The 23430-nt window shown below is 37.8% G+C and overlaps 1 protein-coding gene across 5 annotated transcripts in view; it reads right to left on the bottom strand.

Moving 5' to 3' along the window:
- The window catches only part of Rgs7 (regulator of G protein signaling 7), a 408648-nt gene that overhangs the window by 54609 nt on the left and 330609 nt on the right, over positions 1-23430 (bottom strand). For all 5 annotated transcript variants that reach the window (XM_037211205.1, XM_028865540.2, XM_028865543.2 and 2 more), the window contains exons 6-8: positions 5492-5556; positions 4543-4619; positions 4358-4439 (exon numbers count right to left, since the gene is read on the bottom strand). In XM_037211205.1, coding sequence (XP_037067100.1) covers positions 4358-4439; positions 4543-4619; positions 5492-5556 — 224 coding nt within the window. The remainder of the gene's footprint in view (positions 1-4357; positions 4440-4542; positions 4620-5491; positions 5557-23430) is intronic.

The raw sequence follows: 23430 nt of genomic DNA, 5'->3' as shown, positions 1-23430 counted from the left end.
CACTCTTTTCAAAGCATGGTGCCCAGAATATTGCAGAAAACTATAAAGTGGATTGCCTTCAGCATTTTGAATCCCTGACTTCACTTGCTGCTAACTTATTAATAGTTATTTTCAACACATTAGGGCTTAGATGTGCTGGAAGTGTAACTCAGTGATAAGGTCTTACCTAGCATGATAAGACCCTGGGTTTAAGCCTCAGCACTGCAAAAATAAAATAAAATAAAGCTCCTCATAACATTAACTATACAGAAAAAAAAACAAATCCCACATTCTCTTCAATATAATAAAATCTAGTCTGCTTCTCCCACTGTGTTCTTGAGCTGTTTCTGAGAATTCTTGGTCAGTAAAGAGTCTGCCTCCTTGATTAGACCTCAATTTAGTTTTTCCTGAGTAAACACTGACACACGTAGAGAAGCTAACTTTATTTTGTAAAGGTACTAAATATAAGAGACAGATTATGTTTTCTAATCTGACTTAAGGTTGACCTCATGGTTAAAAAGAATCATATTAAAGTCCTATTAGATGTATTTCCTACATTGGTAGGTTTTAATTCATGCACTGTATCATAACATCACATTAAGCCAGCTTTAAGCCTGTGAGATGCTGAGCTGCAGTTGCTGATTGCTCATTCTATTCCTGATTAAATAAATGGAACCAGATCAAAACAATATCAGGCAGGCATAAAAGAAGCTACAAATCTCCTCCACAGGACACACAAAAAAGCAGCTTTCCAAGGACCAACACTAGGTGTATATTTGTATTAAAACACCAACAAACAACATTGTTCAGATAACTCAATTTCCAGCTATGAAAAATAAAGACATTTTACATATTTATAAATGTAAATAATCCTGGGAAAATATAATTATATTACTTAGACATCTAACTGAGATTGTGTTTTGCTACTGTGAAGCAATAAGTATAGGGCCTTTTAGTGTAATAGAAATATCTATTATCTTTATACTTTTAAGACCAAGTATCATGGATTTTTTTTTTGCCTCTTTTTCTTCTTCCTTTTTTTTTTTTAATTTTTAGTTTTGAAACAGAATCTCATTAGCCCAAGCTGGCCCCTGGAGCTCAGTGTGTAGTAGGAGATGACTCTGAGCCTTTGTTTCCTTTATTTTCACCTCCTGAATCCAGGGATTAGGGGTATGTGCTGCCAGGCATGGTTTTTCTGTTCTGAGATTCAACCCAGGGCTTCTTGCATGTCAGGCAAGCACTCTCCAGAGAGAACTACATTCACGGTTTTTCAGTTAGCTTTTTAAAAAGCTCTAATAAGGCTGGGCAAGGTGGCACACATCTTTAATCCCTGCAGTCTGATGGCAGAGGTAGATGGATGGATCTCTGTGAGTTTGAGGCCAACCTGATCTCTATAAAAAGTACCAGGCTCTCCTAGCTCCATGTATCCATCCTTTCCAAAGGAAAGATGAATAGGGAGACAGCAAGATTCCAGGTGACAGAAATTTAAAAGTGTCTTTCTATATAATTTATTCACTGTTTTCAAATATTATTTCCTTCATTCTCTTCATAATTATGAAAGCCCACTGCCATCCGCCCCCCTTAATGAAATGGCACAATGAAGAAGAGCAAGGTACTGTGATTTCCAAGAAGGGCTACACCGTTGTGTCCATCCCTGGAAATGACTGTCATTTCTGTTGCAATCAGCCCCAAGTTAACGTGGAAAGACAGAATCCTACATCCCAGGGTTGATGTCAAATACATTGCCTCTTCATGCCCTGTCACAAACAGCAGAAGCAGGACACTTCACTAGGCATTCCTTGGTTGAAGGCCTGCCTTTAGAAATGCAAGTGCCTCTTTATAAAAGGCCATGGTGGGCTGAACAAGTCATGAGATTTGACATGTAGAGGCAGCTTGCATTTCATTTGCTGTGTGGACAGCAAGAACTGTCAAGCATCCACTGTGAAGCGATTCAGAGAGTAGCATAGGAAATCAGACAGTGAAGGAAGACAGATATCCCATAGCACTTACATAGGTATAGCAACGACACAGCAGTGGTTTGACCAGTGTCTGTCCATCTGGTAGAATATAATCATTGCGGATCACAGATTTCTTGTATATCTTAGAAACCCCAACCAGAAGAATCCCCAGGACCATTCCTTTGCTTCTTCTCCTCTTCCTCTCCACTAGCTCCACCAATCTGTTTCTTCCTTCCAGGACTTCTTTCTATTCCCTGTGCCATTTTATTTAGAGGGATGATTATCTTAGGAAGCCCTTTTCAGGGGCCAGAGAGATGGTTCAGCAGTCATGAGCACTGGCTGTTCTTCCAGAAGACCTGTGTTTGATTCCTAGGACCCACATGGTGACTCAAACCATCGGTCATATAGTTTCAGGGGATCTGACACCCTCCACTGACCTCAGTCATACACATGGGGCACAGGCAAAACAATCAGACACATGAAATAAAATAAAAAAAAAGAAAGGAAAAGAAAACTGCTATTCTTGCTTAGTTAGTGCTGCCATCAGTGAACGTCAGTGATGAAGGCCCTTGTTCTCATCATCTTTCTGAGTATTCCCTCAGTAAGGACCCAGAAATAGGGAAATATGAGGTGCTTTCTCAGTGGCAGCCATGGCTGTCAGACAAGGGTTATCATTTGTAAGTTTGGAACAATTCAAAAACGTTTAAAAGCTTTAAATGCTAACAGATACTACCTCTCATGCAGGCGTGGCTAACCCTTAGTCACACACAGCCAAGGATAGCTATGAGTCTGGTTGAAAAACAAACTCATGCCCAACAACAACAACAAAATCAGAAACTTACTTAAAGTATTACATAATTTGTAACTTGATAACATGGTCTTCAACCATAAACTTTGTAGATGACAACATTATGGTATTGCCACATCTAAAGTTTGGACATGACTTTAAATTATGTATAGAGTTGTAACATGGGGACAGTAAATAATTGAAGGTAGGGTTGGTGAATACCACTCACAAAAGCACAAGGACAATCAAAGTCTATTTTTCTTTAGAAAACAGAGAGCAAAGATTTGCCTTTGTCTCCAGTCGGGGAATGGAGCCTATGTATGGCTTCAGCATGGCACAAAAAAAGTAAACCAGAGAGCATAATCAAACATGGAATTATATTCCATCATGCAGAGAGAATTGGATTAAACGCCCTCTGCAGGCTCAGGATTTCAATGTTTTGTTCAACAGCAGGTGGTACTGTTTTGGGAAGTTGTGGAAGAGGTGGACTCCAGATAAAGAAGGTGGGTGACCAAGAGAAAGTTCTTAAAGGAACATTATCCTTGCTCACTTCCTTCTGTGTATATGTTTTCTGGCCCACCATGAAGTGAATAGACCTCATCTCTGATGTTTTCTTCGACATGATGGACTGAACCCTTTGAAACTATGAATCCTTCCTTCCTTACATGGTCTACAGAAATGCAGATCTAATGTTGGAAAGCAACTAATACAGTGAGATATCTCTAACACATCTGGAGGTTGCTTTAAGGAAACAGAAATTCTGTTTTGTTTCCTCAGGATGGTTATGAGCGTGATCTCATAATTCCTTTTCACCACAAGTAATAAAACTCCAACTGTATTTTGAACAGAAAAGCCAGGTAACTCAATTCTTCTCTCTTGAGAATTCAAATGACGACAATTTCAAAATAAAACTTAACAACTGCACTGCTGTCTGAATTGAAATACATACATTTGTAAATACATCTCTGGATGCTTTCTATTTTGGTATGACTCAGAGGTAGTTGAGAGGAAAATTTTAAGGTATCTATATGTCATTTGTCTTGGTTTCTTTCTCTTGCTGTGAACCTATTATTTATTCTAGTAATGCCTATATAAATATTCTCTGGTGACGGTGTCCCATCAGTTGTTTTCTGACTTCCACATGTGCCCCCTCCCTCATACACAAAATAAATAAGCAAATGTAAAAAGAAAAATTTAGGAAGTATGAACTGATTTAAATTTGATGATATGCTAATTTTCATAAGACAGAATAGGCATTTAATAAGTTATGCAGAAGATAATAAAGGCAAATAATAACATTTTGATTCTAACTTTCTCTATAAAGCCAAAAAAATAAACAATAAACATAAAAAATATTGTTCTGTTAGCAGTGTGTTTTTTCCCCTTCAAGAATTGACAACAGCATCGGCACCTCAGATGTTCAGAGTGAACTGGCTAGCCACATCACAGGGAAATGTATCCTTTTGTAAATATACATTGCATTAACTTTCATCTTATACAGAGGCAGCCATCTTTCCCTAACTAATTCACCCAGACACTGGGACTATGAGGGGACCATGGTCTGTTCCAGGGCACCCTTTTCTTCCTAACCTGAGGTATGAGTTCATGAAAATATGCCTGCGAGCTTACTCACCACAGGCCTATGGACGTCCCAGAATGCTCTTTCTTGGCTGTCAAGAATCTTCCTTTCAATTTTGTCTCTTTTCTTGTCCACTCTGTCAATGTGGTAACAATGAAGAGTTAGCAGGGTTAAGCGTACCGCCTCTGCACTGAAGGCCTCACCCAAGCAAATCTCCCTGTAGACTCACAAGGACTCACTTTGCTTGTGCTTCTGCTTGCATGAAAATGAACTCCCACTTCCGGGCAAATGCTCTCTGCAGCCTGGCCAGGCTTTCCTGAAAAAACATGGCATAGCTGTTATTCTAGTGTTCCTTCCAGAATCCCTAAAGTATTGTATATGCTCTGAATCTGAATCAACTGTGCTTTCTGAACTCAACTAATCATGGGCCTCATGGGCCCAGGCTAGCCTCTAATTTACCATGTAGCCAAAGATGACTTTGAACTTCTCATCCTCTCCCCTTTACCTCCCCAGTGAGGGGATTATATATATCTGCCAACATGCCTAGTTTATATAGTTCTGGGGATAGAAAACAGAGCTTTGAGCATGCTAGGTAAGCACTTTACTAACTTTACTGAGTATTACTTTGTTTGGACTGAAGACAAATTCACTGGATCTGTCTGTGCCCACTCTATGGAAACAGGAAAGCAATGCCTTCCCACCACTGTTCCAATTGGTTTGTTCAGGTCCTGAGAATAGCCATCAGTCCTTGGAAGCCAAGTATCTGCTCCTGCACAGTACTCTGGATTAGTTATCACAACACAGCAATCATTAGAACAAATGATACCAGACTCCCTTGATCTGATGGTGGCGATCAATCTGAAGGGTCTGCTAAATCGGTCCCCAGTGTAAACAGTTTTCAATCCTCAGAGGTTGGACATTATCGATATAGTAATTACCTGAAATCTTTACAATTAAGTTAGCCTAAAAGATATGCTTCTCTTTATATGTTGAGTTTGTATGTTTAGAATTCCACTGTCCTTAATGTGAGGGAAAAGAGGAAGCAGACAAAGAGGGCTCACTAAAGCACTGGGCTGTGAAGTCTGGTACTTAGGATTCATTGATGCAGAAAGGCAGAGTACCCAGACATGGCCAAAGGTCTGATTTCTAATCATTCTACACCACTGTATGAACATCCTTGGTACTTACGGCTTCGTAATCTGCTAGCTCTAGCCTTGCCTTGTTTTGCATTGTTCTCTTGCAGAGGTAAACAGCTGAAAGGAAAAATAATATCATTTCTTGGTTGTTCATTAAAACTAAAATATTAAATACAGAACAATAGTACTACATATCAAGATATTTATCACTTTCTCTCAAGTTTAATTTTCTTTTGTTATCTCTTAGACAAAAATAAATGATGATAACAGCACAAGTTTAAGATTCAAATACTGGCATTTAAGAAGTCACAAATAGGTAGAATGTTAAATGAGGGTAATCATTTTTTGGTATTAAACAGTTGGCATAATTTTATCATCAACAAGTAATGAGATAAATCTTTTCAGAGATTAAATGAACTTAAAATATAGATAAAAATCATTTTGTAAAAGGTGGTTGCATAAAGAGGTGCCTGATGGGCATTTGAATTATTTTGAGGTTGTACTATCAACTACAAGTGTTATGTAAGCTCAAGGGTTCTTGGCTTCTTTCTCTCTTTGTTTTGCAAGTCTCTCATTGATCAGTTGCTCTGTGCTAGGAGGGCAGTGCTTGCATATAAAATATGTTGCCCCCTATGGCCTTTTCCTCAGTCTGGTTGGCTACCATGTGAGTTGGTCATGGAGATGACAGGGATGGCAGCATTGCCTTGGAGCAATTCTTTAGATGATTGAAATTATCTTGATGACTCTCATGAACATGTCAACACAACCAGTTCTGCAGGTAGAGTCCCATTTTCCAGAATAATTCCATCATTGTTTTCCATTAAGTGTGAAAGTTTGGATCTCATGAAGCCCAATACTAATTCATTGTATCAGTCTACATACTGAATGAAATCACCGGTTGAGTTTCATTAAGTATTCATTTTTGTAAGGCTATGCCTGTGGAGATGTCTTATACATATGACTTTGCACTTAACAATATTTGCCTTGGTTTGACATGAGGAGTTACATACAGCTGCTATCAATCACTGTGACTTCACTAGTTAAGAAATATAGAAAACAGGAATGTGTGGTTCACAGGGGCTAGAAATGCAATGGCTAAATTTGTACTTGGAAAAAATATATCGTGTGTGTGTGTGTGTGTGTGTGTGTGTGTGTGTGTGTGTGTGTGTGTTACTGGGGTTTGAACCCACCCAGGGCTTTGTGTATGCTAGGCAAATGCTCTATCCCTGAGCTATATGCCAGCCCTCAAGTTGAAATGTACTTTTCTAAAGTAATTCCTTGGAAATCATGTGAGGCAATTTTGATGACTTTGCGGCATAAAATCAACAAGCAGTTGACAAGAAGCACTGCCACTCAAGTGATAGCTGAATAATTAAGAAATTAATTATTGGGATTTGGCCCAAATGCATCTTGACCATTTGGTCGAAAAGCCACGTTTTTGAATTAGGTCTCTTAAGTGAGGGCTAGTTAGAAAGGGAAGGCCAAAAGGAGATCATTTCTCTTAATCCTGGAATTCTCTACAATGTGGAGTATTCTCTTGCACACCGATGTCTGTGGTAAAAATATTCAGGGTCCTACCCCATAGATGTCAGGAAGTTATGGCACCTTCAGCTAAGGATGAAGACAAGAATGTTTACTTCATAAGGACTAGAAATGCAAAGGCCAAGTGTGCACTTGGAAAACATACAACACATAATCCAAACAATGCAAGTGAAACGTATGGTCAGGAGGCAGCTCCGTTTCTTTTAAAAGAATCTTTGAATGTTTATTTTGTGGATTAACTTTCCCCCTTTCCTTAAATTAAAAAAAAAATCAGTTCCCACAATCTTGCTTCTCAAGTAGCTCAGGGAGTATCAAGATATTGACAATTTCTATCTCTAGTTATAAACTCCAAGCATGTTTTCAAGGTTGGTTTAATTTGACATCATCTACATGACTCCAACTTATTCATAAAAGGAGTGTATGGGATGTTTGTTCTCTAGCTGACCCTCCTCTTTGTCATCAAGAACCATTGACAGAGCCTCTAATCTGGCAGTTCTCAATATGTGGGTTATGACCTTTTTGGAGGTCACTTATTAGATATCCTGCATATCAGATATTTATATTACAATCCATAATAGTAGCAAAATTACAGCTATGAAGTAGCAACAAAATCATTTTATGGTTGGGGGTCACCACAACAGGAGTAACTGTAGTAAAGGGTCACAGCTTTGGGAATGTTGAGAACCACTGCTGTAATCCTTCTGGCGATGTAGAACAAGAGAGAAAAAGAAGGAAGAAAGGGCAGAATAAGTATCCCAAAGTTACATATCTTTATTCTACCTTGTGCATAATTTCTTTGTCTTTCCTTAGAAATACTTATCCAGGTACTTACTCATTATTTAACTGAATTATTTGCTTTCTGACTTAACTGAAGCACTGTGTTGATCTAGCTACTCTCTGGACTTGGTAGAGGTTTGAAGCACATATTTTCTTCATGTTGCTTCTGTGGATTTTAGAAAATGTCTCCCACCCCATCATTGTCACAGGTACTGATAGGTCCTCATGCTCAGAAACATTTGCCAAGAGGAAATGCTCAGTATCTGCCGAGTGGAAGGAAAATCACGATTTATTGACCTTTTGAGGCTTTGTTTATTTGCCTGCTTGTCTTGTTTGGTGATTCAGCTCGCGGTGATATTTTATATTGGAGGATTCACCTTTTTTCAGTTAGATTTAAAACCAATTTGTATGCTAAAGATGAAAGATGAAAGCTCACTGCATATGCAAGAAGTCCATTTTCCCCTAGGCTTCTTGAGAGAAGGTAATTTAATAATAAAGATGATATCCAGCAGATTAAATTATGGATTGTGTGTGTGTGAACATATTCATATACTGTGCATCAGTGGTACATGTATTACAATTTGCTTTTCTATATTAAACATAACAGGATTGAAATTTACTATGTTGTTTTATATGGATACAGCTTGTTTTCTATAGCCACCACATTCTATCCTGTGAATGAATAATGTGTGTGTGAGTGTGTGTGTGTGTGTGTGTGTGTGTGTGTGTGTGTGTGTGATATTTTTAACCAGATTTCTATCACTAAATAAATAATTTTTGGCTGTATGAATAATGATCAAATAAGAGTTTTTCTTCCCATATATTTGAAGTCTGTGGAAAATGGCAGAGTTTGAATTTTACAATGTTGCCACATTTTTGTACATAATGATCTTCTTTCAAGGAATGATGAAATTTTTCCTCCTTTGGGTTTTTGCTAATCTGGCTTGAGAGAGATGTGTTAAAGTCCAGTGGTTTCATTATCTTTTTGTATCTGTCTTATTACATTTCCATCATTTTTCATGTTATAAGTTTTACTAGAACATATTTCTATGGATTGTTACCTCTACCAATTTAATATTTTTTAATTTAAATTTTCTATTTAAAATTTTTCCATTTAATATTTTTGTTTAATCAATATTACTACTGCTAATTTCGTCTTCTTGTTGTATTATATTTGCCTGATACATCTTTGTATACCATTTTATTTATTTACTTATTTAGTTAGTTTTTGAGAGCTGGGATTAAGGGAGTGTGTTCCCATATCTAGCTTGCCACCATTTGCTTAAACTGAGTTACCCTGTTTTACTTAAAATCCAATCTTTTGTTAGACAAATTTAAATATTTTCATCCTTAATTTTATGTGAACAGGTATTTTGCTTGAATGTATATGTCTGTGTACCTCATACATGCTAGGTGCCCGAGAAGAGCATCAGGTTTCTTGGAAGTGGAGTTACAGATGGTGGTGAACCTTCATATGGTTTCTGGGAATCAAACCTGGGTCCTCTGGAAGAGCAACACGTGCTCTTAGCCACTGAGCCATCTCTCCAGTCTCTCTTCTTTCTTTGGTATTCCTTCCCTCACATCTTCCTTTCTCCTCTTTATTTTCTACTATTTGGTTCATGAGTGAGTTTTCTTTAGCTCCTACATTAGTATTTGATAAGTAATAAAACTTGTTATCATTCAACCTTACCTCCTCAAATAAAGGCTCAAATACTTACCTCCTAAACTTATAAACTCAGAAATTAAATGGCAACTAATACAATCCATCATCCATGATTAAAAAAGATTTATTCTTACTCTTTACAGTCTTCTAATGTTTGAATACAATTTATTTTGTACTGCTGATTATCATTTTAGAATAAATCATAGTACTCATAATTCATCTGAAAACCGTTTTGATCCAGTTGTTTTGGATCCTGGGGGGAAGGCAGATAAAACTGTTGTCTTGGGAAATTAAACAGAAAACTGCCTTTTCACAGTGTAAATTATTTGAACCAATGTATCTGAGCTTAGAGTCTTTCAAAACTCATGCCCATTACTGTTTAGGATTCCCATATTGTTTCTGGTTTTCCTGGGTGTTTCCCACTTGTCTGGAGGAGGTAACTATGCAGGTGACAGGGAACTGGAGAGCAGAATGCTGAGCTCCAGGCTTTCTGTCAAGTGGCCCCTGAAGCACACACTCTATAGCTTCCTTCCGTTCCTTCTACTGGCTGTTAAATTGCTGCCGGACATCTGGGAGTCCATGCCACCTGAAGAATGGAAGTCCGATCAGGGATGAGACCTTCTGCTATGGTGCCACTCTAAAGTCAAAGAAACCTTGAAAGTCAAGCAGGCTTTCTCTGCGCTCCCAGCTCTCAATCGTATTTCTAGCCCTCGTGTATAAACAGGGAAGCCTTCATGCGGTTACTTGGACTTGGTCCAATGCTGTAAGGCTGCTAAATTTCTTGAGAAAAGAAACTTTAGTTATATCCACAGGGTACTTTCCCAACTCTAAGTCTGACTGATTCCATTCAAGTGAGTGGGACTCTGCACTGTCTGTTGTTTCCACTCCTTTCTGTGTTTCTGTCTACTCGCTGCCAGCTTTGCCTTTCTTCATTTTAGTCTATGCAGGGAAAGAAAGGAGCGATGTTGAGAAACATCTGGAAAGTATGGTATGTCAGTCTATTGCTGCTTCTTAGATCTGCTTTGAGACTCCAATGCAGTCTATGTTGAATGGATACTTAGGTGAAACCTCAGTGATTTGGGAGTTTACAAAATATTTACTAAATTATTATTAATTTAATTCTAAAGAATGACATAGCTCCATTTTTCAAAAATAGAATATCCCTGGATTGGTGGAGACGGCTCGGTGGGCAAAAGCACTTGCTCAAACATGCAAATCTGGCCCCAGCTACCTCACAAAAAGCTGGGCATGTCTATTGTGGGCTTTTAACACCAGCACTGTGGGTGGAGATAGGATTCCAAGAGCTCACTGACCAGCCAGCTTAGATCCAACTGCAAAGTTCTAGTTCAGTGAGAAACTCTGTCTCAAGATATTAAGCCTGATTGGTGTAGAGAAAAACATCCATCACACTGCTCTGCCCCCCACATGCACATCCACGGCACATACACCAGCACACTAATAGGTATGCACCCTGAACATACAAAACACACAAATTCTTACACAAAAAATTCAATTCCGTATGCCTGTGAATCTGAGACCCATCTCAGAGACATTGTGAGACGGTCTCCATTTAAGGAAATGAGGCCAACAAAAGGACAGTGAACTCTTTTTCCTGTGTTGTCACTGGTCCCCTTCTCCTCTCCCACTCCTCTTCCTTTGTGTGATGTATTTATCAACAATATATTAAACTTTTCAGAAATCTTTGTCCTGTGGGGTGGCTCAGTAGGCAAATGTGATGGCTGCCAACACTGACAATCTGAGTTCAATCCCTGGTATGGACATGGAGGAAGGAGACAACTAGCTCTTTGAAGTTGTCCTCTACCTCCATGTAACAGTTACATGGAATGACAATTGTGTCCCCCATGTAACTTTTAAAACAAAAAATTTAAAATTTCATGAATTTTAACTAGCATTCCTAGTACTTTCAAATGTAATGTTTAACACTTTTTCTTATTCCTCCAATCCTAAAACAGCCTGTGGTGGTTTGAATGAAAATGGCCCCATAGACAGTGGCACTATTGGGAGGTGTGGCCTTGTTGGAGGAAGTGTGTCAGTGGGGGCGGGCTTTGAGGTTTCAGAAGCCCAAGCCAGGAACCGTGACACCCTCTCTTGCTGCTGCCTGAGCATCCAGATATAGAACTCTCAGCTTTTTCTCCAGTATCATGTCTGCCTGCACCCTGCCATGCTTCCCACCATATGATAATGAACTAAGCCTCTGAAACTGTAAGCCTCCACCTCAATTAAATGTTTTCCTTATTAAAAGTTGCTACAGTCATGGTGTCTTTTACACCAACAGAGACCCTAACTAGGACATGACATCAACTCTTCCTTCAGTGACCACTGCTCTCCTGAGCACCCTAGTATATGTTCTCTATCTCTGAACCTGCTTTCCAGATTTCCCAACGTCTCTATCAACTGTTGAACATTCTGGATTGATCTTTCAATTTATCAAGTCATCACCTCCAATTTATTTCAACTTGCTCACTGAGGCTTTGATTACATCATCTTTATTTTGCATTAATGCAAGATCCACAAGATTGCTTCTCAAATCTTCCTGAAAACATTCCAGTGTTCTATTTTATTTTCTGACATTTTCAGTTCTCTTTGTAATCATCTAACAAATTACTAAAATTGCTCTAACCCACACCTCTTGTTCACCTGTTCTTCTCCCCTATGGCTTCAAGTTTCCTTGGGTGGTGTCTCATTTTTCACTTTGAGCTTGTCTATTTAGCACACCAGGCTCTTCTCAGTGTTCTATACACCAGCTATAAAACAATGTTCTGTGGTAATTTCAGATACCCCTTTTCCTGGTACCCCAAAATGGCTATCAGTCAGAAACCCGTTTTTCTATTGGTGTAGTGGCTTGGTGACCAGTGACTTCCTTCTTAGGCTTTTCACATGTTTGTGACTGTACTTCAGTAATATCATTTTGTTTTTCTCCCAGCTTCCTTTCTGCTTTCTTGGGAGGCATTGTATAGTTACAATGACTTCACATTGAAGTCCTGTGTTATCTCAAGTCTCAGCAAAGTTCTTTGTCAAGTTATGTTTCCTGTCACTCTCAGGGCACTGGCCCTATAAACACTCTGGTCTTTTCCAACATTCAATCCAGTTTTCTTCAGACCTCTGTAGGTTTTCGGATTTAGTGCTTTCATTCTGGTTCATTATTTACGATATGGAGTGGCTACTTTTCTCTAAGCCATGTGTTTTTACCGTACTTTAGCCTCCATTTCCTTATATCTGAAGAAAGCTGCCACTTATTTCAGCTCTGAAAACTCATGCACATGGAGTTGCAACAACAGTAGAACAATTTGCACGGCAGGTCTTGTCCATTAAAAGGCTGATTTCCTTCAGAGTACTGGTTCCCACCTTGCAAAGTAGGTCTCTGACAGAAACCATTTCAAATGCAAACTGTAGTAAAACAGTGTTTTGTTGTTTTAACCAGAAAGGTAAAGTCTAGTATTGTTGATGACGGTGGGGAAAAATGGTTTTCTTTAAACTGAAAAATTACAAATATGGACCCTTCCATCCTGTTATGATGTATGTCTAAATAGTATAGAAACTTTGCTGTAAGAAGATGATTTTATTCTGATGCTTGTTAAATTTTCAAATAAAATCTTAATTTAAACTAGAAAAGATACTCTGACTTCTAATTTTTTTCATCCCATTTTTCCCAGGCTATGCATTATTGTATTTCTTTGCATATGAAATAGAAAGGGATTTTTAAAAAATAATATGATCTCATATATCCCAGGGTTGGTCTTGTATTCCCTAAGTAGCCAAAGATAACCCTGAATTTCTAATCCCCCTACCTTGGCCTTTTCTATGGAGCTGCTGCTTGAACCCCAGCCCTTATATTTCTTCAAGCATGCTTTGCTTCTACTTTTTCTGTTTGCCCTATGTATATAGTGCCTATGTAACACACACACACACACACACACACACACACACACACACACACACCAATGTGTACATGCACACACACAATATGAGGAGTAAAGATAAAGGCAATTTTGGGGTCAATCTATGTATAGTCACAATTTTATTGAAATAAGTAATATCATCTCTATTTTTTAACAAAAATGGCACTTATTCCCTCCTCTTTCAGGTCTTCCTTTCTTCCAAATTGCCCAGAGAAATTAAATAATAGTCATATACATTTTAGAAAGTATTCATATTCCATCTAAGTTCTGAGCTGAGGATTGAAAGTGACATCTGGTAAGGAGCTTCAGGCCCTCTTTGTAACCTAAGCGCAAACATTGCTCTTTCGCAGCTGGAAAATACACCTAAATCAGAGTCATGCCTTGGAAGCCTTCACCAGCCTTACTAATGCTTCACCCTCCAGGGAATCTAGCCAGAGGTACTACACTGTGCTATAACTTGGAGAATAGCACAATGACCCCGGGAACAATGTATTGTCAGTTTCTTGTATTATAACAGCTCCGAGCTGCTCAACGCTTCACAAAGGAAGTGGAGAGCAGTGGCAGGACACTGGGATGCCTTAGAAAAAATATTTCTCAGTTCAAAGAGAAAGCTCCTGGAAAAGAATCTGATACCACAATCTTAACAAGAAAGCAATCTGGGTCAGCTGCCTAAGCAGCCGCTTGAGAGTGCATTTAGTCACAACAAATGCTACAGATACAATGGTGTGACACGCTTGGGACACTTAATATCCTTTGGATAATGGTAATTATTAGTAAGTTTTAGAAAATCTTTATTGTCTGTCCTGTAAAGTACAGATCCAGGTGTTTTTCTAATTGTCTCATTTTTCCCCCGGTATTTTAGTATGGCCAACGAGAGATGTGGCTTGGCCCGGTGGTCTTGCAGTTCTCCGAATACCAGCTGCCTCGGTGAGATGGCCAGATGGGATGATTGCTCAGGTGTACTGTGCTCTGACTGTTAAGGATGAAGGAAGCCAGATGCTCACTGTCAGACATTGGGAGCAGTGGCTGAGAACTCACATCTGGTCCACAAGCAAGGGCAGAGAGAGAAAGAGACATGGGGATGGCCCCAGTTTTTGAAATTTCAAAGCATGCCTCCAGTGACGCACTGCTTCCAACAAGGCCACACCTTTGAATCCTTCCCAAACAGTTTTACCCACTGGGCACCAAGCATTAAAATATAAGAGCCTCTGGGTGATTGGGAGGCTTCTTATTCAAAACCTTACCAAGGACCTTACATCGTTTCTCCCTCCTTAGTGTAAAATTAAAAGATTTCCTCTTACTCAAAAGCATCGTAGAAACAAAATACTAACTTTTCTCCACCCTCAGTTTGATTAAGCAAAAGTTGAATTTGAACATGTGAGTGGTCCTTTTAATTAAAGACAAGCTTTTCTGGCAAATCACTTGATCATAAATGTGGTGGTCAAAAGTCTCGTTAATAAGTCAGGACTATCCTTGTTTATACTGTGGCCACTATGAATAGCAATTTTCCTTTAGTAAAATTTTAATGGATATCAGAATGTTCCTTGTAGTTACAAGCTTATGAAATTGAGGGACAGACTAACTATGCTTTCTAAAGAGCCTATAGTAATTCAGTGGAGACTTGCTTGTACCTAGATATTTTCTAAGTCTCTTGTGTCCTTTCCATCCCTTCTTTGTTAGATAAAACTCTACCAAAATCAAAATATTTTCATCCAATCTAGGCCCCTCACCATGAATTAACACGAATTGTGCCCATTGTACTAAAGCTTGAAAAGGGTTCCTTGGTATTTTGTCTCAATAATTCATAAGAAAATGTGGTTTACTTGGCTCACCCAAACAACTGGGCTGGGGAAAGTTTGTCAATCCATACAAACCTGGAATCCATGATTCTCAAAGTAAGATCTACAGAGAGTCACTGTTCTGGGCTCTAAAGTGTCCTCACATTGTAATGGTTTCTTTCAGTTTACACAGAACAATGACAAGCGAATAGGTCACACTATGATTGGAACGCACAAAGTGAAGCTAGCTGGCTACTGAGACTTACTGAGGTCTCTACTTTATAACATATGGCAATACCACATAGTTACATTAATCTTCTGAGTGGATATTTCATGCTTGCTCAGAAGTGTCATTCTGACTTGGTCATGATTTTCAGAGAACAATGTTCATGGGTTTAAATTGAAAAGCAATGTTCATTTCATGTCAATTAATTTTGCTATAAATTAATTGATTAATCCCACAGAATATAATGAGCCATGTCTGTATAAAGTCTAGTAAGTTCACAAATGAGCGAGGTCTTGCTATAGTTCAAATGTGAGTTCCCACATTCCTCATTGTGAAGCAGACTCATCTCTTTTCCTAATGTATGGTTCTGTACACTGTCACATTGTTATCATCATTTCCTTTTATATCTAAACCTTAATGGTAACACCATGGAACTACAATATTTTGATTGACACAAAGATGTCATATTCAGAAGTTTGAAACTCAGTTCTAAACTAAGTTATTGATAGAAAAATATCCAAATAGACTGCTTATTAGGAGTCTTTCTGCCTGGACAAGCAGCTGAACACATGTGCCAAGTACATGTGTTATCTTGCTCTCTCTGCAGGTCCTCTCCTTCAGGGAAGTTTGTTTAATGGTGTTCAGCTTTCTTCCATATAGAACTCAATGCCATCTTTCAGGAATTAACCCTCCCCTAAAATCCATCATTCACTCATTTATTCTTTCTTTCCCTCTTCCTTCTTTTCTGTTTTTCACTTCATTGACAAATTAGTTCCAGCTTATTGTTTGTTGCCATATTTCTTTTTCTAACAACTCCTCCAAAAATTCCACCTCCCTACATTTCTCATCTATTCTACATGGGTGTGCAATCCGGCTGAGAAACAATCTGGACCAATGGATCATGGCCCCATCCTTTGATTAATATCAATGGAGTAGAACTTCTACACATTTGATTCTTAACTCTTTCTCATCTATAAAGCATGGCTAGAAACATTTTCAAGATTTTCTGTGAGGGATAAAAATTAGATAATGTTTGTAAATGTCCAATGAGAATCGATAGGGGATATTCAAGCTCCTGCCATACTATCTGTTAACATGTAGTTAGACAATTAGAAACAACCATTCAAAATCAAAGCAGAAAGCCATCAAATAGAAAATCAATCTAATTTGCCTCCATAAATCCAAATAGTCACTGGCCTTCAATCTTTAATGTACATCTTAAAGAGGTTATTTATGTTTACTGGGAGCCTAAGTCATAGTCCCAAGCTCAACTGGTTGGGAAAAACACCAAGAGTTTATACTTAAAATCACTCCTATTGATATGGGTAAGTCAGAGCTACACTCATAGAATAGTCAACCGCTGAACCTACACACATTATACTTACATATGTATATTTATGACCTTGATCACAGAACATTATTTCTTGCTTAATATATAAATATGATGTAAAGACAAAAGTAATATTGATACTAGACATTTAAGAACTTAATGTATATTACTATGAAATAGAAAATGCATTTCTTTCCCTTTTTATAGCTTTGCAGAGAATTTAAAGTAAAAAGATACACTCATAAAGAAAGAAGGAGCCCAATAAGACAGACTAGTAAGTGTTATCATGCCCAAGTCAGTAGGCTGGTTTCTTATATATAGAGACAAATAAGTAAATATTCCCAAGCTGGTGGGTCAGAGATTTGTGGAACAATTTTCAGTATAACTGAATACATCTCTAGAGATCAGATTGTGAACTGGGGGCACCCTCCAAACACTGGTGGGATTTACATATTTATTTTATTGATATCACACTTAAAATAGTTCACTTTCCATTTGGATAACTATTTGTGTACTGGATTTGGAGTGATACAAGTTCTATAACCAACACATTTATATGCTTTTGTAATATTCTTTTATGTAAATAGCCTTACATGTAGATATTTGAACAAGACTGTGAAGCAGGTGCTTAAATATTTGGAAATAAAACCCTAAAAGCTAGACAGACTATTTAACAACTAAAATTTTCTTTTTTTTAACAACTGAAATTTTCATTGAGAAAATTGTGAAACATCAAAAGCTTCTGTTAAGAAGAATTTACAGGTATAATTTTCATTCTTCAGATGGCACAAATATTTTAGTTCCTTTTACTAAATAGTCTTGATAATGAGTAAACTTTTTACTATTATAAAAAGAAGCTACATTTTCTTTTTAAGAATGTAGCTTGTTATATGTTTCATATTTTAATAATTAATATTCATGATGAATATTTATTTTTATAAAAGAATTGTAATGCTAATATTACCTCTTACAACAAGCAAAAAAGTATGCAATAATTAAAGGTTTTATTTTATATGAAGATAGATATAGGACAGTCCACTCAATGTATAAATTAGATTACCTTACTACACTTTTTCAAAATCAGAGATTTTTAAGTTGTCTAGGTTATTTGAAAGCTACTTTGATTGCAAACACTGACTCTGTATTTGAGTCGTGGTGTCTGATGGTGACTGGAATGAGATCAGAAGGTGTGGCTCCTCTGTCTGCATAGTAGTATGTCTTTCTAGTTGATACCTTAGCCTTTGGGACAGCATCGTCTATGGACCCATTGCTCACTGAAGAATGTTCTAGAATTGTAAAATTGGGTCTCGCTGCTAAGCCCAGGACATTTACCAGTCACCATACTTGGAAGCAGTAGACCATGGAAGGAACAAAAGGAAGTCGCTGAAGATCTCTTCCTAGTCCCAGGAAAGGCACAGACATTAGTCTCCTTTAGTAAGATGCTGCCTGCTCTCGTTATTCCTGTGTCATAGGTATGTCCCCTCAACATCAAGAGTTGAGAAAGCTGGTTAATCACTTTGGACAGTGACAAAAGCTTTCTTTTTCTTCCTCAACACTTGTTCCTTGGAAATTGTTTTGTTTGTGTTTTTCCCCAAAGATGCACTTCTACACAATGTTTTAATAGCAACGACAGTCTTCTTGATGGTCATGGTTGAATTCTCAGTTGGAAAGGAAAATACAGAGAGAAGACATGACCAACTTGCTCTGCCCTCAAACATTAGGAAGTAATCTCATGATGGAATGAAATGAAAAGAAAGATAGAAAAGTAGAAACAAGGTAAAAAAAAAACCCACAAATGCTTAGTCATACTTTGTCATTTTCTCTAGAAAATTCTGCATTCAAACAGCAGGTATGACATGAGAGGAATTTGGAACTTATCACTCCCATTTACCCTCACAGTGAAAAGGGGTGAACAAAGGGGCAAACCAGCTTTTTTTTTTTTTTTTTTTTTGGTTTTTCGAGACAGGGTTTCTCTGCGTAGCTTTGCGCCTTTCCTGGGACTCACTTGGTAGCCCAGGCTGGCCTCGAACTCACAGAGATCCGCCTGGCTCTGCCTCCCGAGTGCTGGGATTAAAGGCGTGCGCCACCACCGCCCGGCTGCAAACCAGCTTTTATCCCACTCAAGGACTGGTGTCAGAAGACAAACCATCAGCCCTGGTTTTGGGGACACAGACAGGACTGTCTAGAGAATTGTGACTTAAAATAGAAACCTGGGGATGCTCCCTCAGAGACAGTAATATTCACATTGCAACTCTAATAGCTGGAGGCTCCTTGTGGACAAATCTGAGACTAAAGCCTCCTTTGAGGTCAGGAAGCAGTCTTAGGAGGGCTACAGTATCTTTCTAACTTTTACCCACAAGAATCCTATCGTATTCTATGATGAGGATGGAATAAAAATTCCCTCATACTGTCAACAAAGTGGGGAAAAGCCAGCATTCTGAAACACACCCAGAGCATTTTGCATTTAATAGGGTCTGATTTAAGTGCCTGGAGTATAGGGAGAGGATGCCACCACCCCCACTCTGGTCTTCATACGACACTTAAGTGTAAAGAAATTTTGAAAAGACCAAATCACAGTTGTGCAGGTCACTTGCCAGCATCACTGTAAGTTTGAGTTCTAATTGTAAGATTGCATAGTGAGACTTCTTCCCCTGCACCTACCAGGTATCAACTGGTCCCTTACATAACAGCAGGGGAATATGACTGAAAGAGTGACATATGTCAGACCTGGTTTAAGAAGAAGAAAATTCTAGAGAAACTCAAGAAAGTAAAAGAAGAGAGGGCTAAAGCAATAACCAAAGGTCTAGTCTACAAAACCCACAGGTTGAGAAGACAGTAAAATAATTTCTTAGCCAGAAAGCATAACCCCTCACACTGAAGATGTATAGACTTAATTTCATCTATTTAGTATAGCATGTTCTGTTTTCAATAAAAAAATCCCAATGCATGCTGAAGGACAAAATCTTTGAACAAAGCCTGTGTGTGAATGTTATCCCAAAACAAAATAGTTGATATACTTCAGACATAAAACTAAAAATAACTATGATTAAAATACAAATATTTTTATAGAAAAGCTAGTGGTGTGGAAGAACATGTGAGATATGCAATCACATAGATGAGAATTCTAAGAAAAAAAGAAAAGGAAAAAGAGAAATCAAGAACTTAAAGACCATCATAATGATGTTAGTTGATAATGCCAACTGGGGCAGGGGAAATTCCACATTTCCCTCAGCATAGCATAAATAAATAACTGTGTATGTCTACATATAATCTTCATCATCATCATCATCATCATCATAAAATAAGACATCATATATTTAGGAGTGAGACACATCAAGAGTTGGAGTAGGGAGAGGAAGGAATAGGAATAATGTAGATACTGTGATAAGAAAAAACTAATAAAAATATAAATTTTAAAAATTTTTATGAGTTCATCTACAGTAGATTAGACAGGACCAATATATCAGTGGGCTTCAAAACAATAATTGAAACTTCCATAAAGCTGAAACAAAGTCAATAGAATAAAGTCGTCAACAATCTGAATATATGCAAGGACAAAAAGAGAAGAGAAAAACAAACAAAAATATTTTTAAGCAAAGACTAAACAATTGCTGAAATCAGTGATAGACTCTACCTTAGCTGAATTGGATCTCCCTGTCGAAATACATGTTCTGATGCTCTATCTCCCAGTAATCTCAGAATTTGACTTTACTGGGAGACAAGGCCACTAAAGAAACTGCTAAGGTAAAATGGGGTCCTAAGAGTGGGGCCCTACCTAATCCAAGATAACTGGTATCTTTCTAGGAAGAGATGTCAAAGATGAGCCTTCTCAGAGAGTTAGCCTAGTGAGACACAGTGAGAAGTCAGATCTCTGAAAACCAAAGATTCAGAAGAAGCCAACTCTCCAGGAGTTTGTTTCTTAGTAATTTGCAGAGGATGCCTGCCATTATTATGAAAATCAATTTCTGTTGCTTAAGCCACACAGGTTCTGATACCTTGTTATGGTCACCCTAGAAATCAACACAACAAGCCACAGAATCAGGAACTGTAGAGAGCATTAAAGAGGACAAATACATATGTAAATGTTCAAACTATATACTTGGATATATTTTCATTACAGAAAACAGGTTTTAGAGTTCTGTGGGGTTTATGGAAAAGATGAATAGAATTTGCAATTTTATATTATGCAATGTAATTTCCATTTGCCTGTGTAATTAATCTTACATTAGTATGGTACATTTGTTAAGTTAGAGCCACTGTTACATATTAATTAATAATTTTTAAATCTATAGTTGGCATGGTGGTTCATTCTTTGGGTTGAACATTCTGTAAATTTTCATAAATGTACAATCACATTGATCTCCCATTTCAATCTCATAAAGACAGTTTTGCTGCCCTAAAATTCTTCTGTGCTTTATCTATTCTTACACTTTGAAAATAATTTGTCTTTTGTGATGGTTTGATTAAAAACGACTCCTATAGGCTTATATATTTGAATGCTCAGTCATCAGGGAGTGACATTTTTTTGAGAAGGATTAGGAGGTATGGTCTTGTTGGGGGAAGTGTGTTGGTGGGGGTAGGCTCTTAGGTTTCAAAAGCCCATGCTAGGCTCAATCATCTTTCTCTCTCAGCCTGCAGATCAAGATGTAGCTCTTAGCTTCTGCTCCAGCACCATGAGTGCTGCCATACTACACACCATGATGATAATGGACTAAACCTCTGAAATTGTAAGAAAGTCACCAGTTAAATGCTTTTCTTAATAAGAGTGCCTTGGTTATGGTGTCTCTTCACAGCAATAACATAGTGACTAAGACATCTACTGTAGAGTTATTTCAATTACTGTAACATGTCATATATTTAATCTATTACTTTACTTTTAATCTACCTGTATCTTTATACTTAAAAGGATAATACCCCATTATTATCTCTTTAAAATCCATTGCATCAGTAGTGACTGAAGTCTATTAATTTTTCTAAACACACATAACATTGACAGATATTAGAAGCAAATGGCCATGGATTGAGAGATTCTATTGAGGAAGATAAATTAGAATGGTGGATGCTTTTTTAAGGCACTTCTAAGATGGGAATTGTTATATAATAAATATAGTTACTGCCATACTGAATAAAGTACAGTTTTGGTAATTGGACAGACCTATTTGAAAGCATTGCACTATGATGAATCAAGAATAAATAATTTCCAATTTTAAAAATTAGAATTCTTTCCCTTTCCACATCATCTTGAGCCCTCACCATCTCAATACCATAGATAAGAGAATTATTAACATATTAATGTATATCAGGCATTGTTATCAGCTAGTTAAGATTTGATCCACAGTTCTGAAGCCTTACAGACTATCAATTCGATTTTGTTTATTTGCCTGCTTTGAAGTTGTTTTATATTAGTCCATAAGTTTCCAGTCATCCCTCTCTCAAACACAAATGTTTGGACACAGTAAGCTTTCTGTCAATGGTAACTGATCAGTTTTAAACCTGTTCCTTAAGGAACAATTATTGTTTAATGCAAAGCGGTAATTATGTCAGTATTGTTGCCATGGTGTGCCAATACAAATGCTTTGTTTGGACTGGACCCTTTTCACTATCTAAGAAAAATGCCTTAGCTCCCCTTATGTCTTATATCACTTTAGCATGCTTTTGGCAAGTGGAAGTTAGTCTTAATGTGGTTGTTTAATGCCACCAAGCATAATCTCTCTGTGTAGGTCTGAAAACCTCCACATCATCCTAGAGAAATGTCGGAAAGTCATTGAATAGTACTGAGGCACAAGTCCTTGTCCTCTCAGGTAATGGTAATGTAAGCTTTGTTGACAGAAGTGCTTTATATAAGAATTCAATGTTTCTTTCTGCAAGTGCCATGTGTTGGTTTCAGAAGCACACCAGAAACTTCTCTCCTCTATACATCACAGCTCTTCCATACTAAACCTTCAGTGTTTTCCTTTGAGCTATATATTCCTAGGTCATTCAGTGCAGGCTTTGATTGCCATACTCATCCACATGATCATGTATGTCATCAAAGACGGCCCAAGAACCAAATGCATCATCAGCTTCATTAACATCTCCAGAGAAAACAAAGTTCTCAGTAATCAAGGTCAACAATATTTGAACATGCTATTTAAAACAAGAAAAATTATTGTTAAAAATTCCACAATGAATAATGTATCAAAAATTTAAAGGCAGGGCTAGAATATGGATGGAGTAAATGAAATGAGTCAGGTAGGACTCCTGTCCTTAAGGGAAAGTTCTAATTCTTGTGCTTAAAATCCTATTTAGCTGGACATGGCAGCACATGCTTATATCCTAAAAATCAGGAGGCTGTGGCAGATAGATTTCTAATTTGAGGCTAACCTAGACATAATAGACTCCATAGGGAATCTGAAGTTGGAGTATGCAACTCTTGTCTAAATAAAATGAAAGCAAACAGACAAAACTCCTATCTGGACATTGGATATTCAATCATTGAAATTCATTTTCTAGACTCTTCACACACAATGCAAACAGCCAGAGCTACCAGCAAAGCCCCTTTCTGGTATCTGGTTCTCTTTGCCACCACTGACACCATCTATTTCCCACCAAAGTTGTCCTGTGCTTCCTTGTGTGTTGGCCTCCATCCCTTACTGCAAGCCCAAGTCTCACCCTGACTGATGCAAATGCATCCATAGAAACACATTCTCAGGGGGAGACACTGCAGCCACCGCCAGGACAAGCAGCATGTAAAGACTCTGATAAGCCACCAGCCA

Source organism: Peromyscus leucopus, chromosome 15 (genome assembly GCF_004664715.2).
Source record: "Peromyscus leucopus breed LL Stock chromosome 15, UCI_PerLeu_2.1, whole genome shotgun sequence".
NCBI lineage: Eukaryota > Metazoa > Chordata > Mammalia > Rodentia > Cricetidae > Peromyscus > Peromyscus leucopus.
This window is presented reverse-complemented; position numbering and strand designations above follow the sequence as displayed.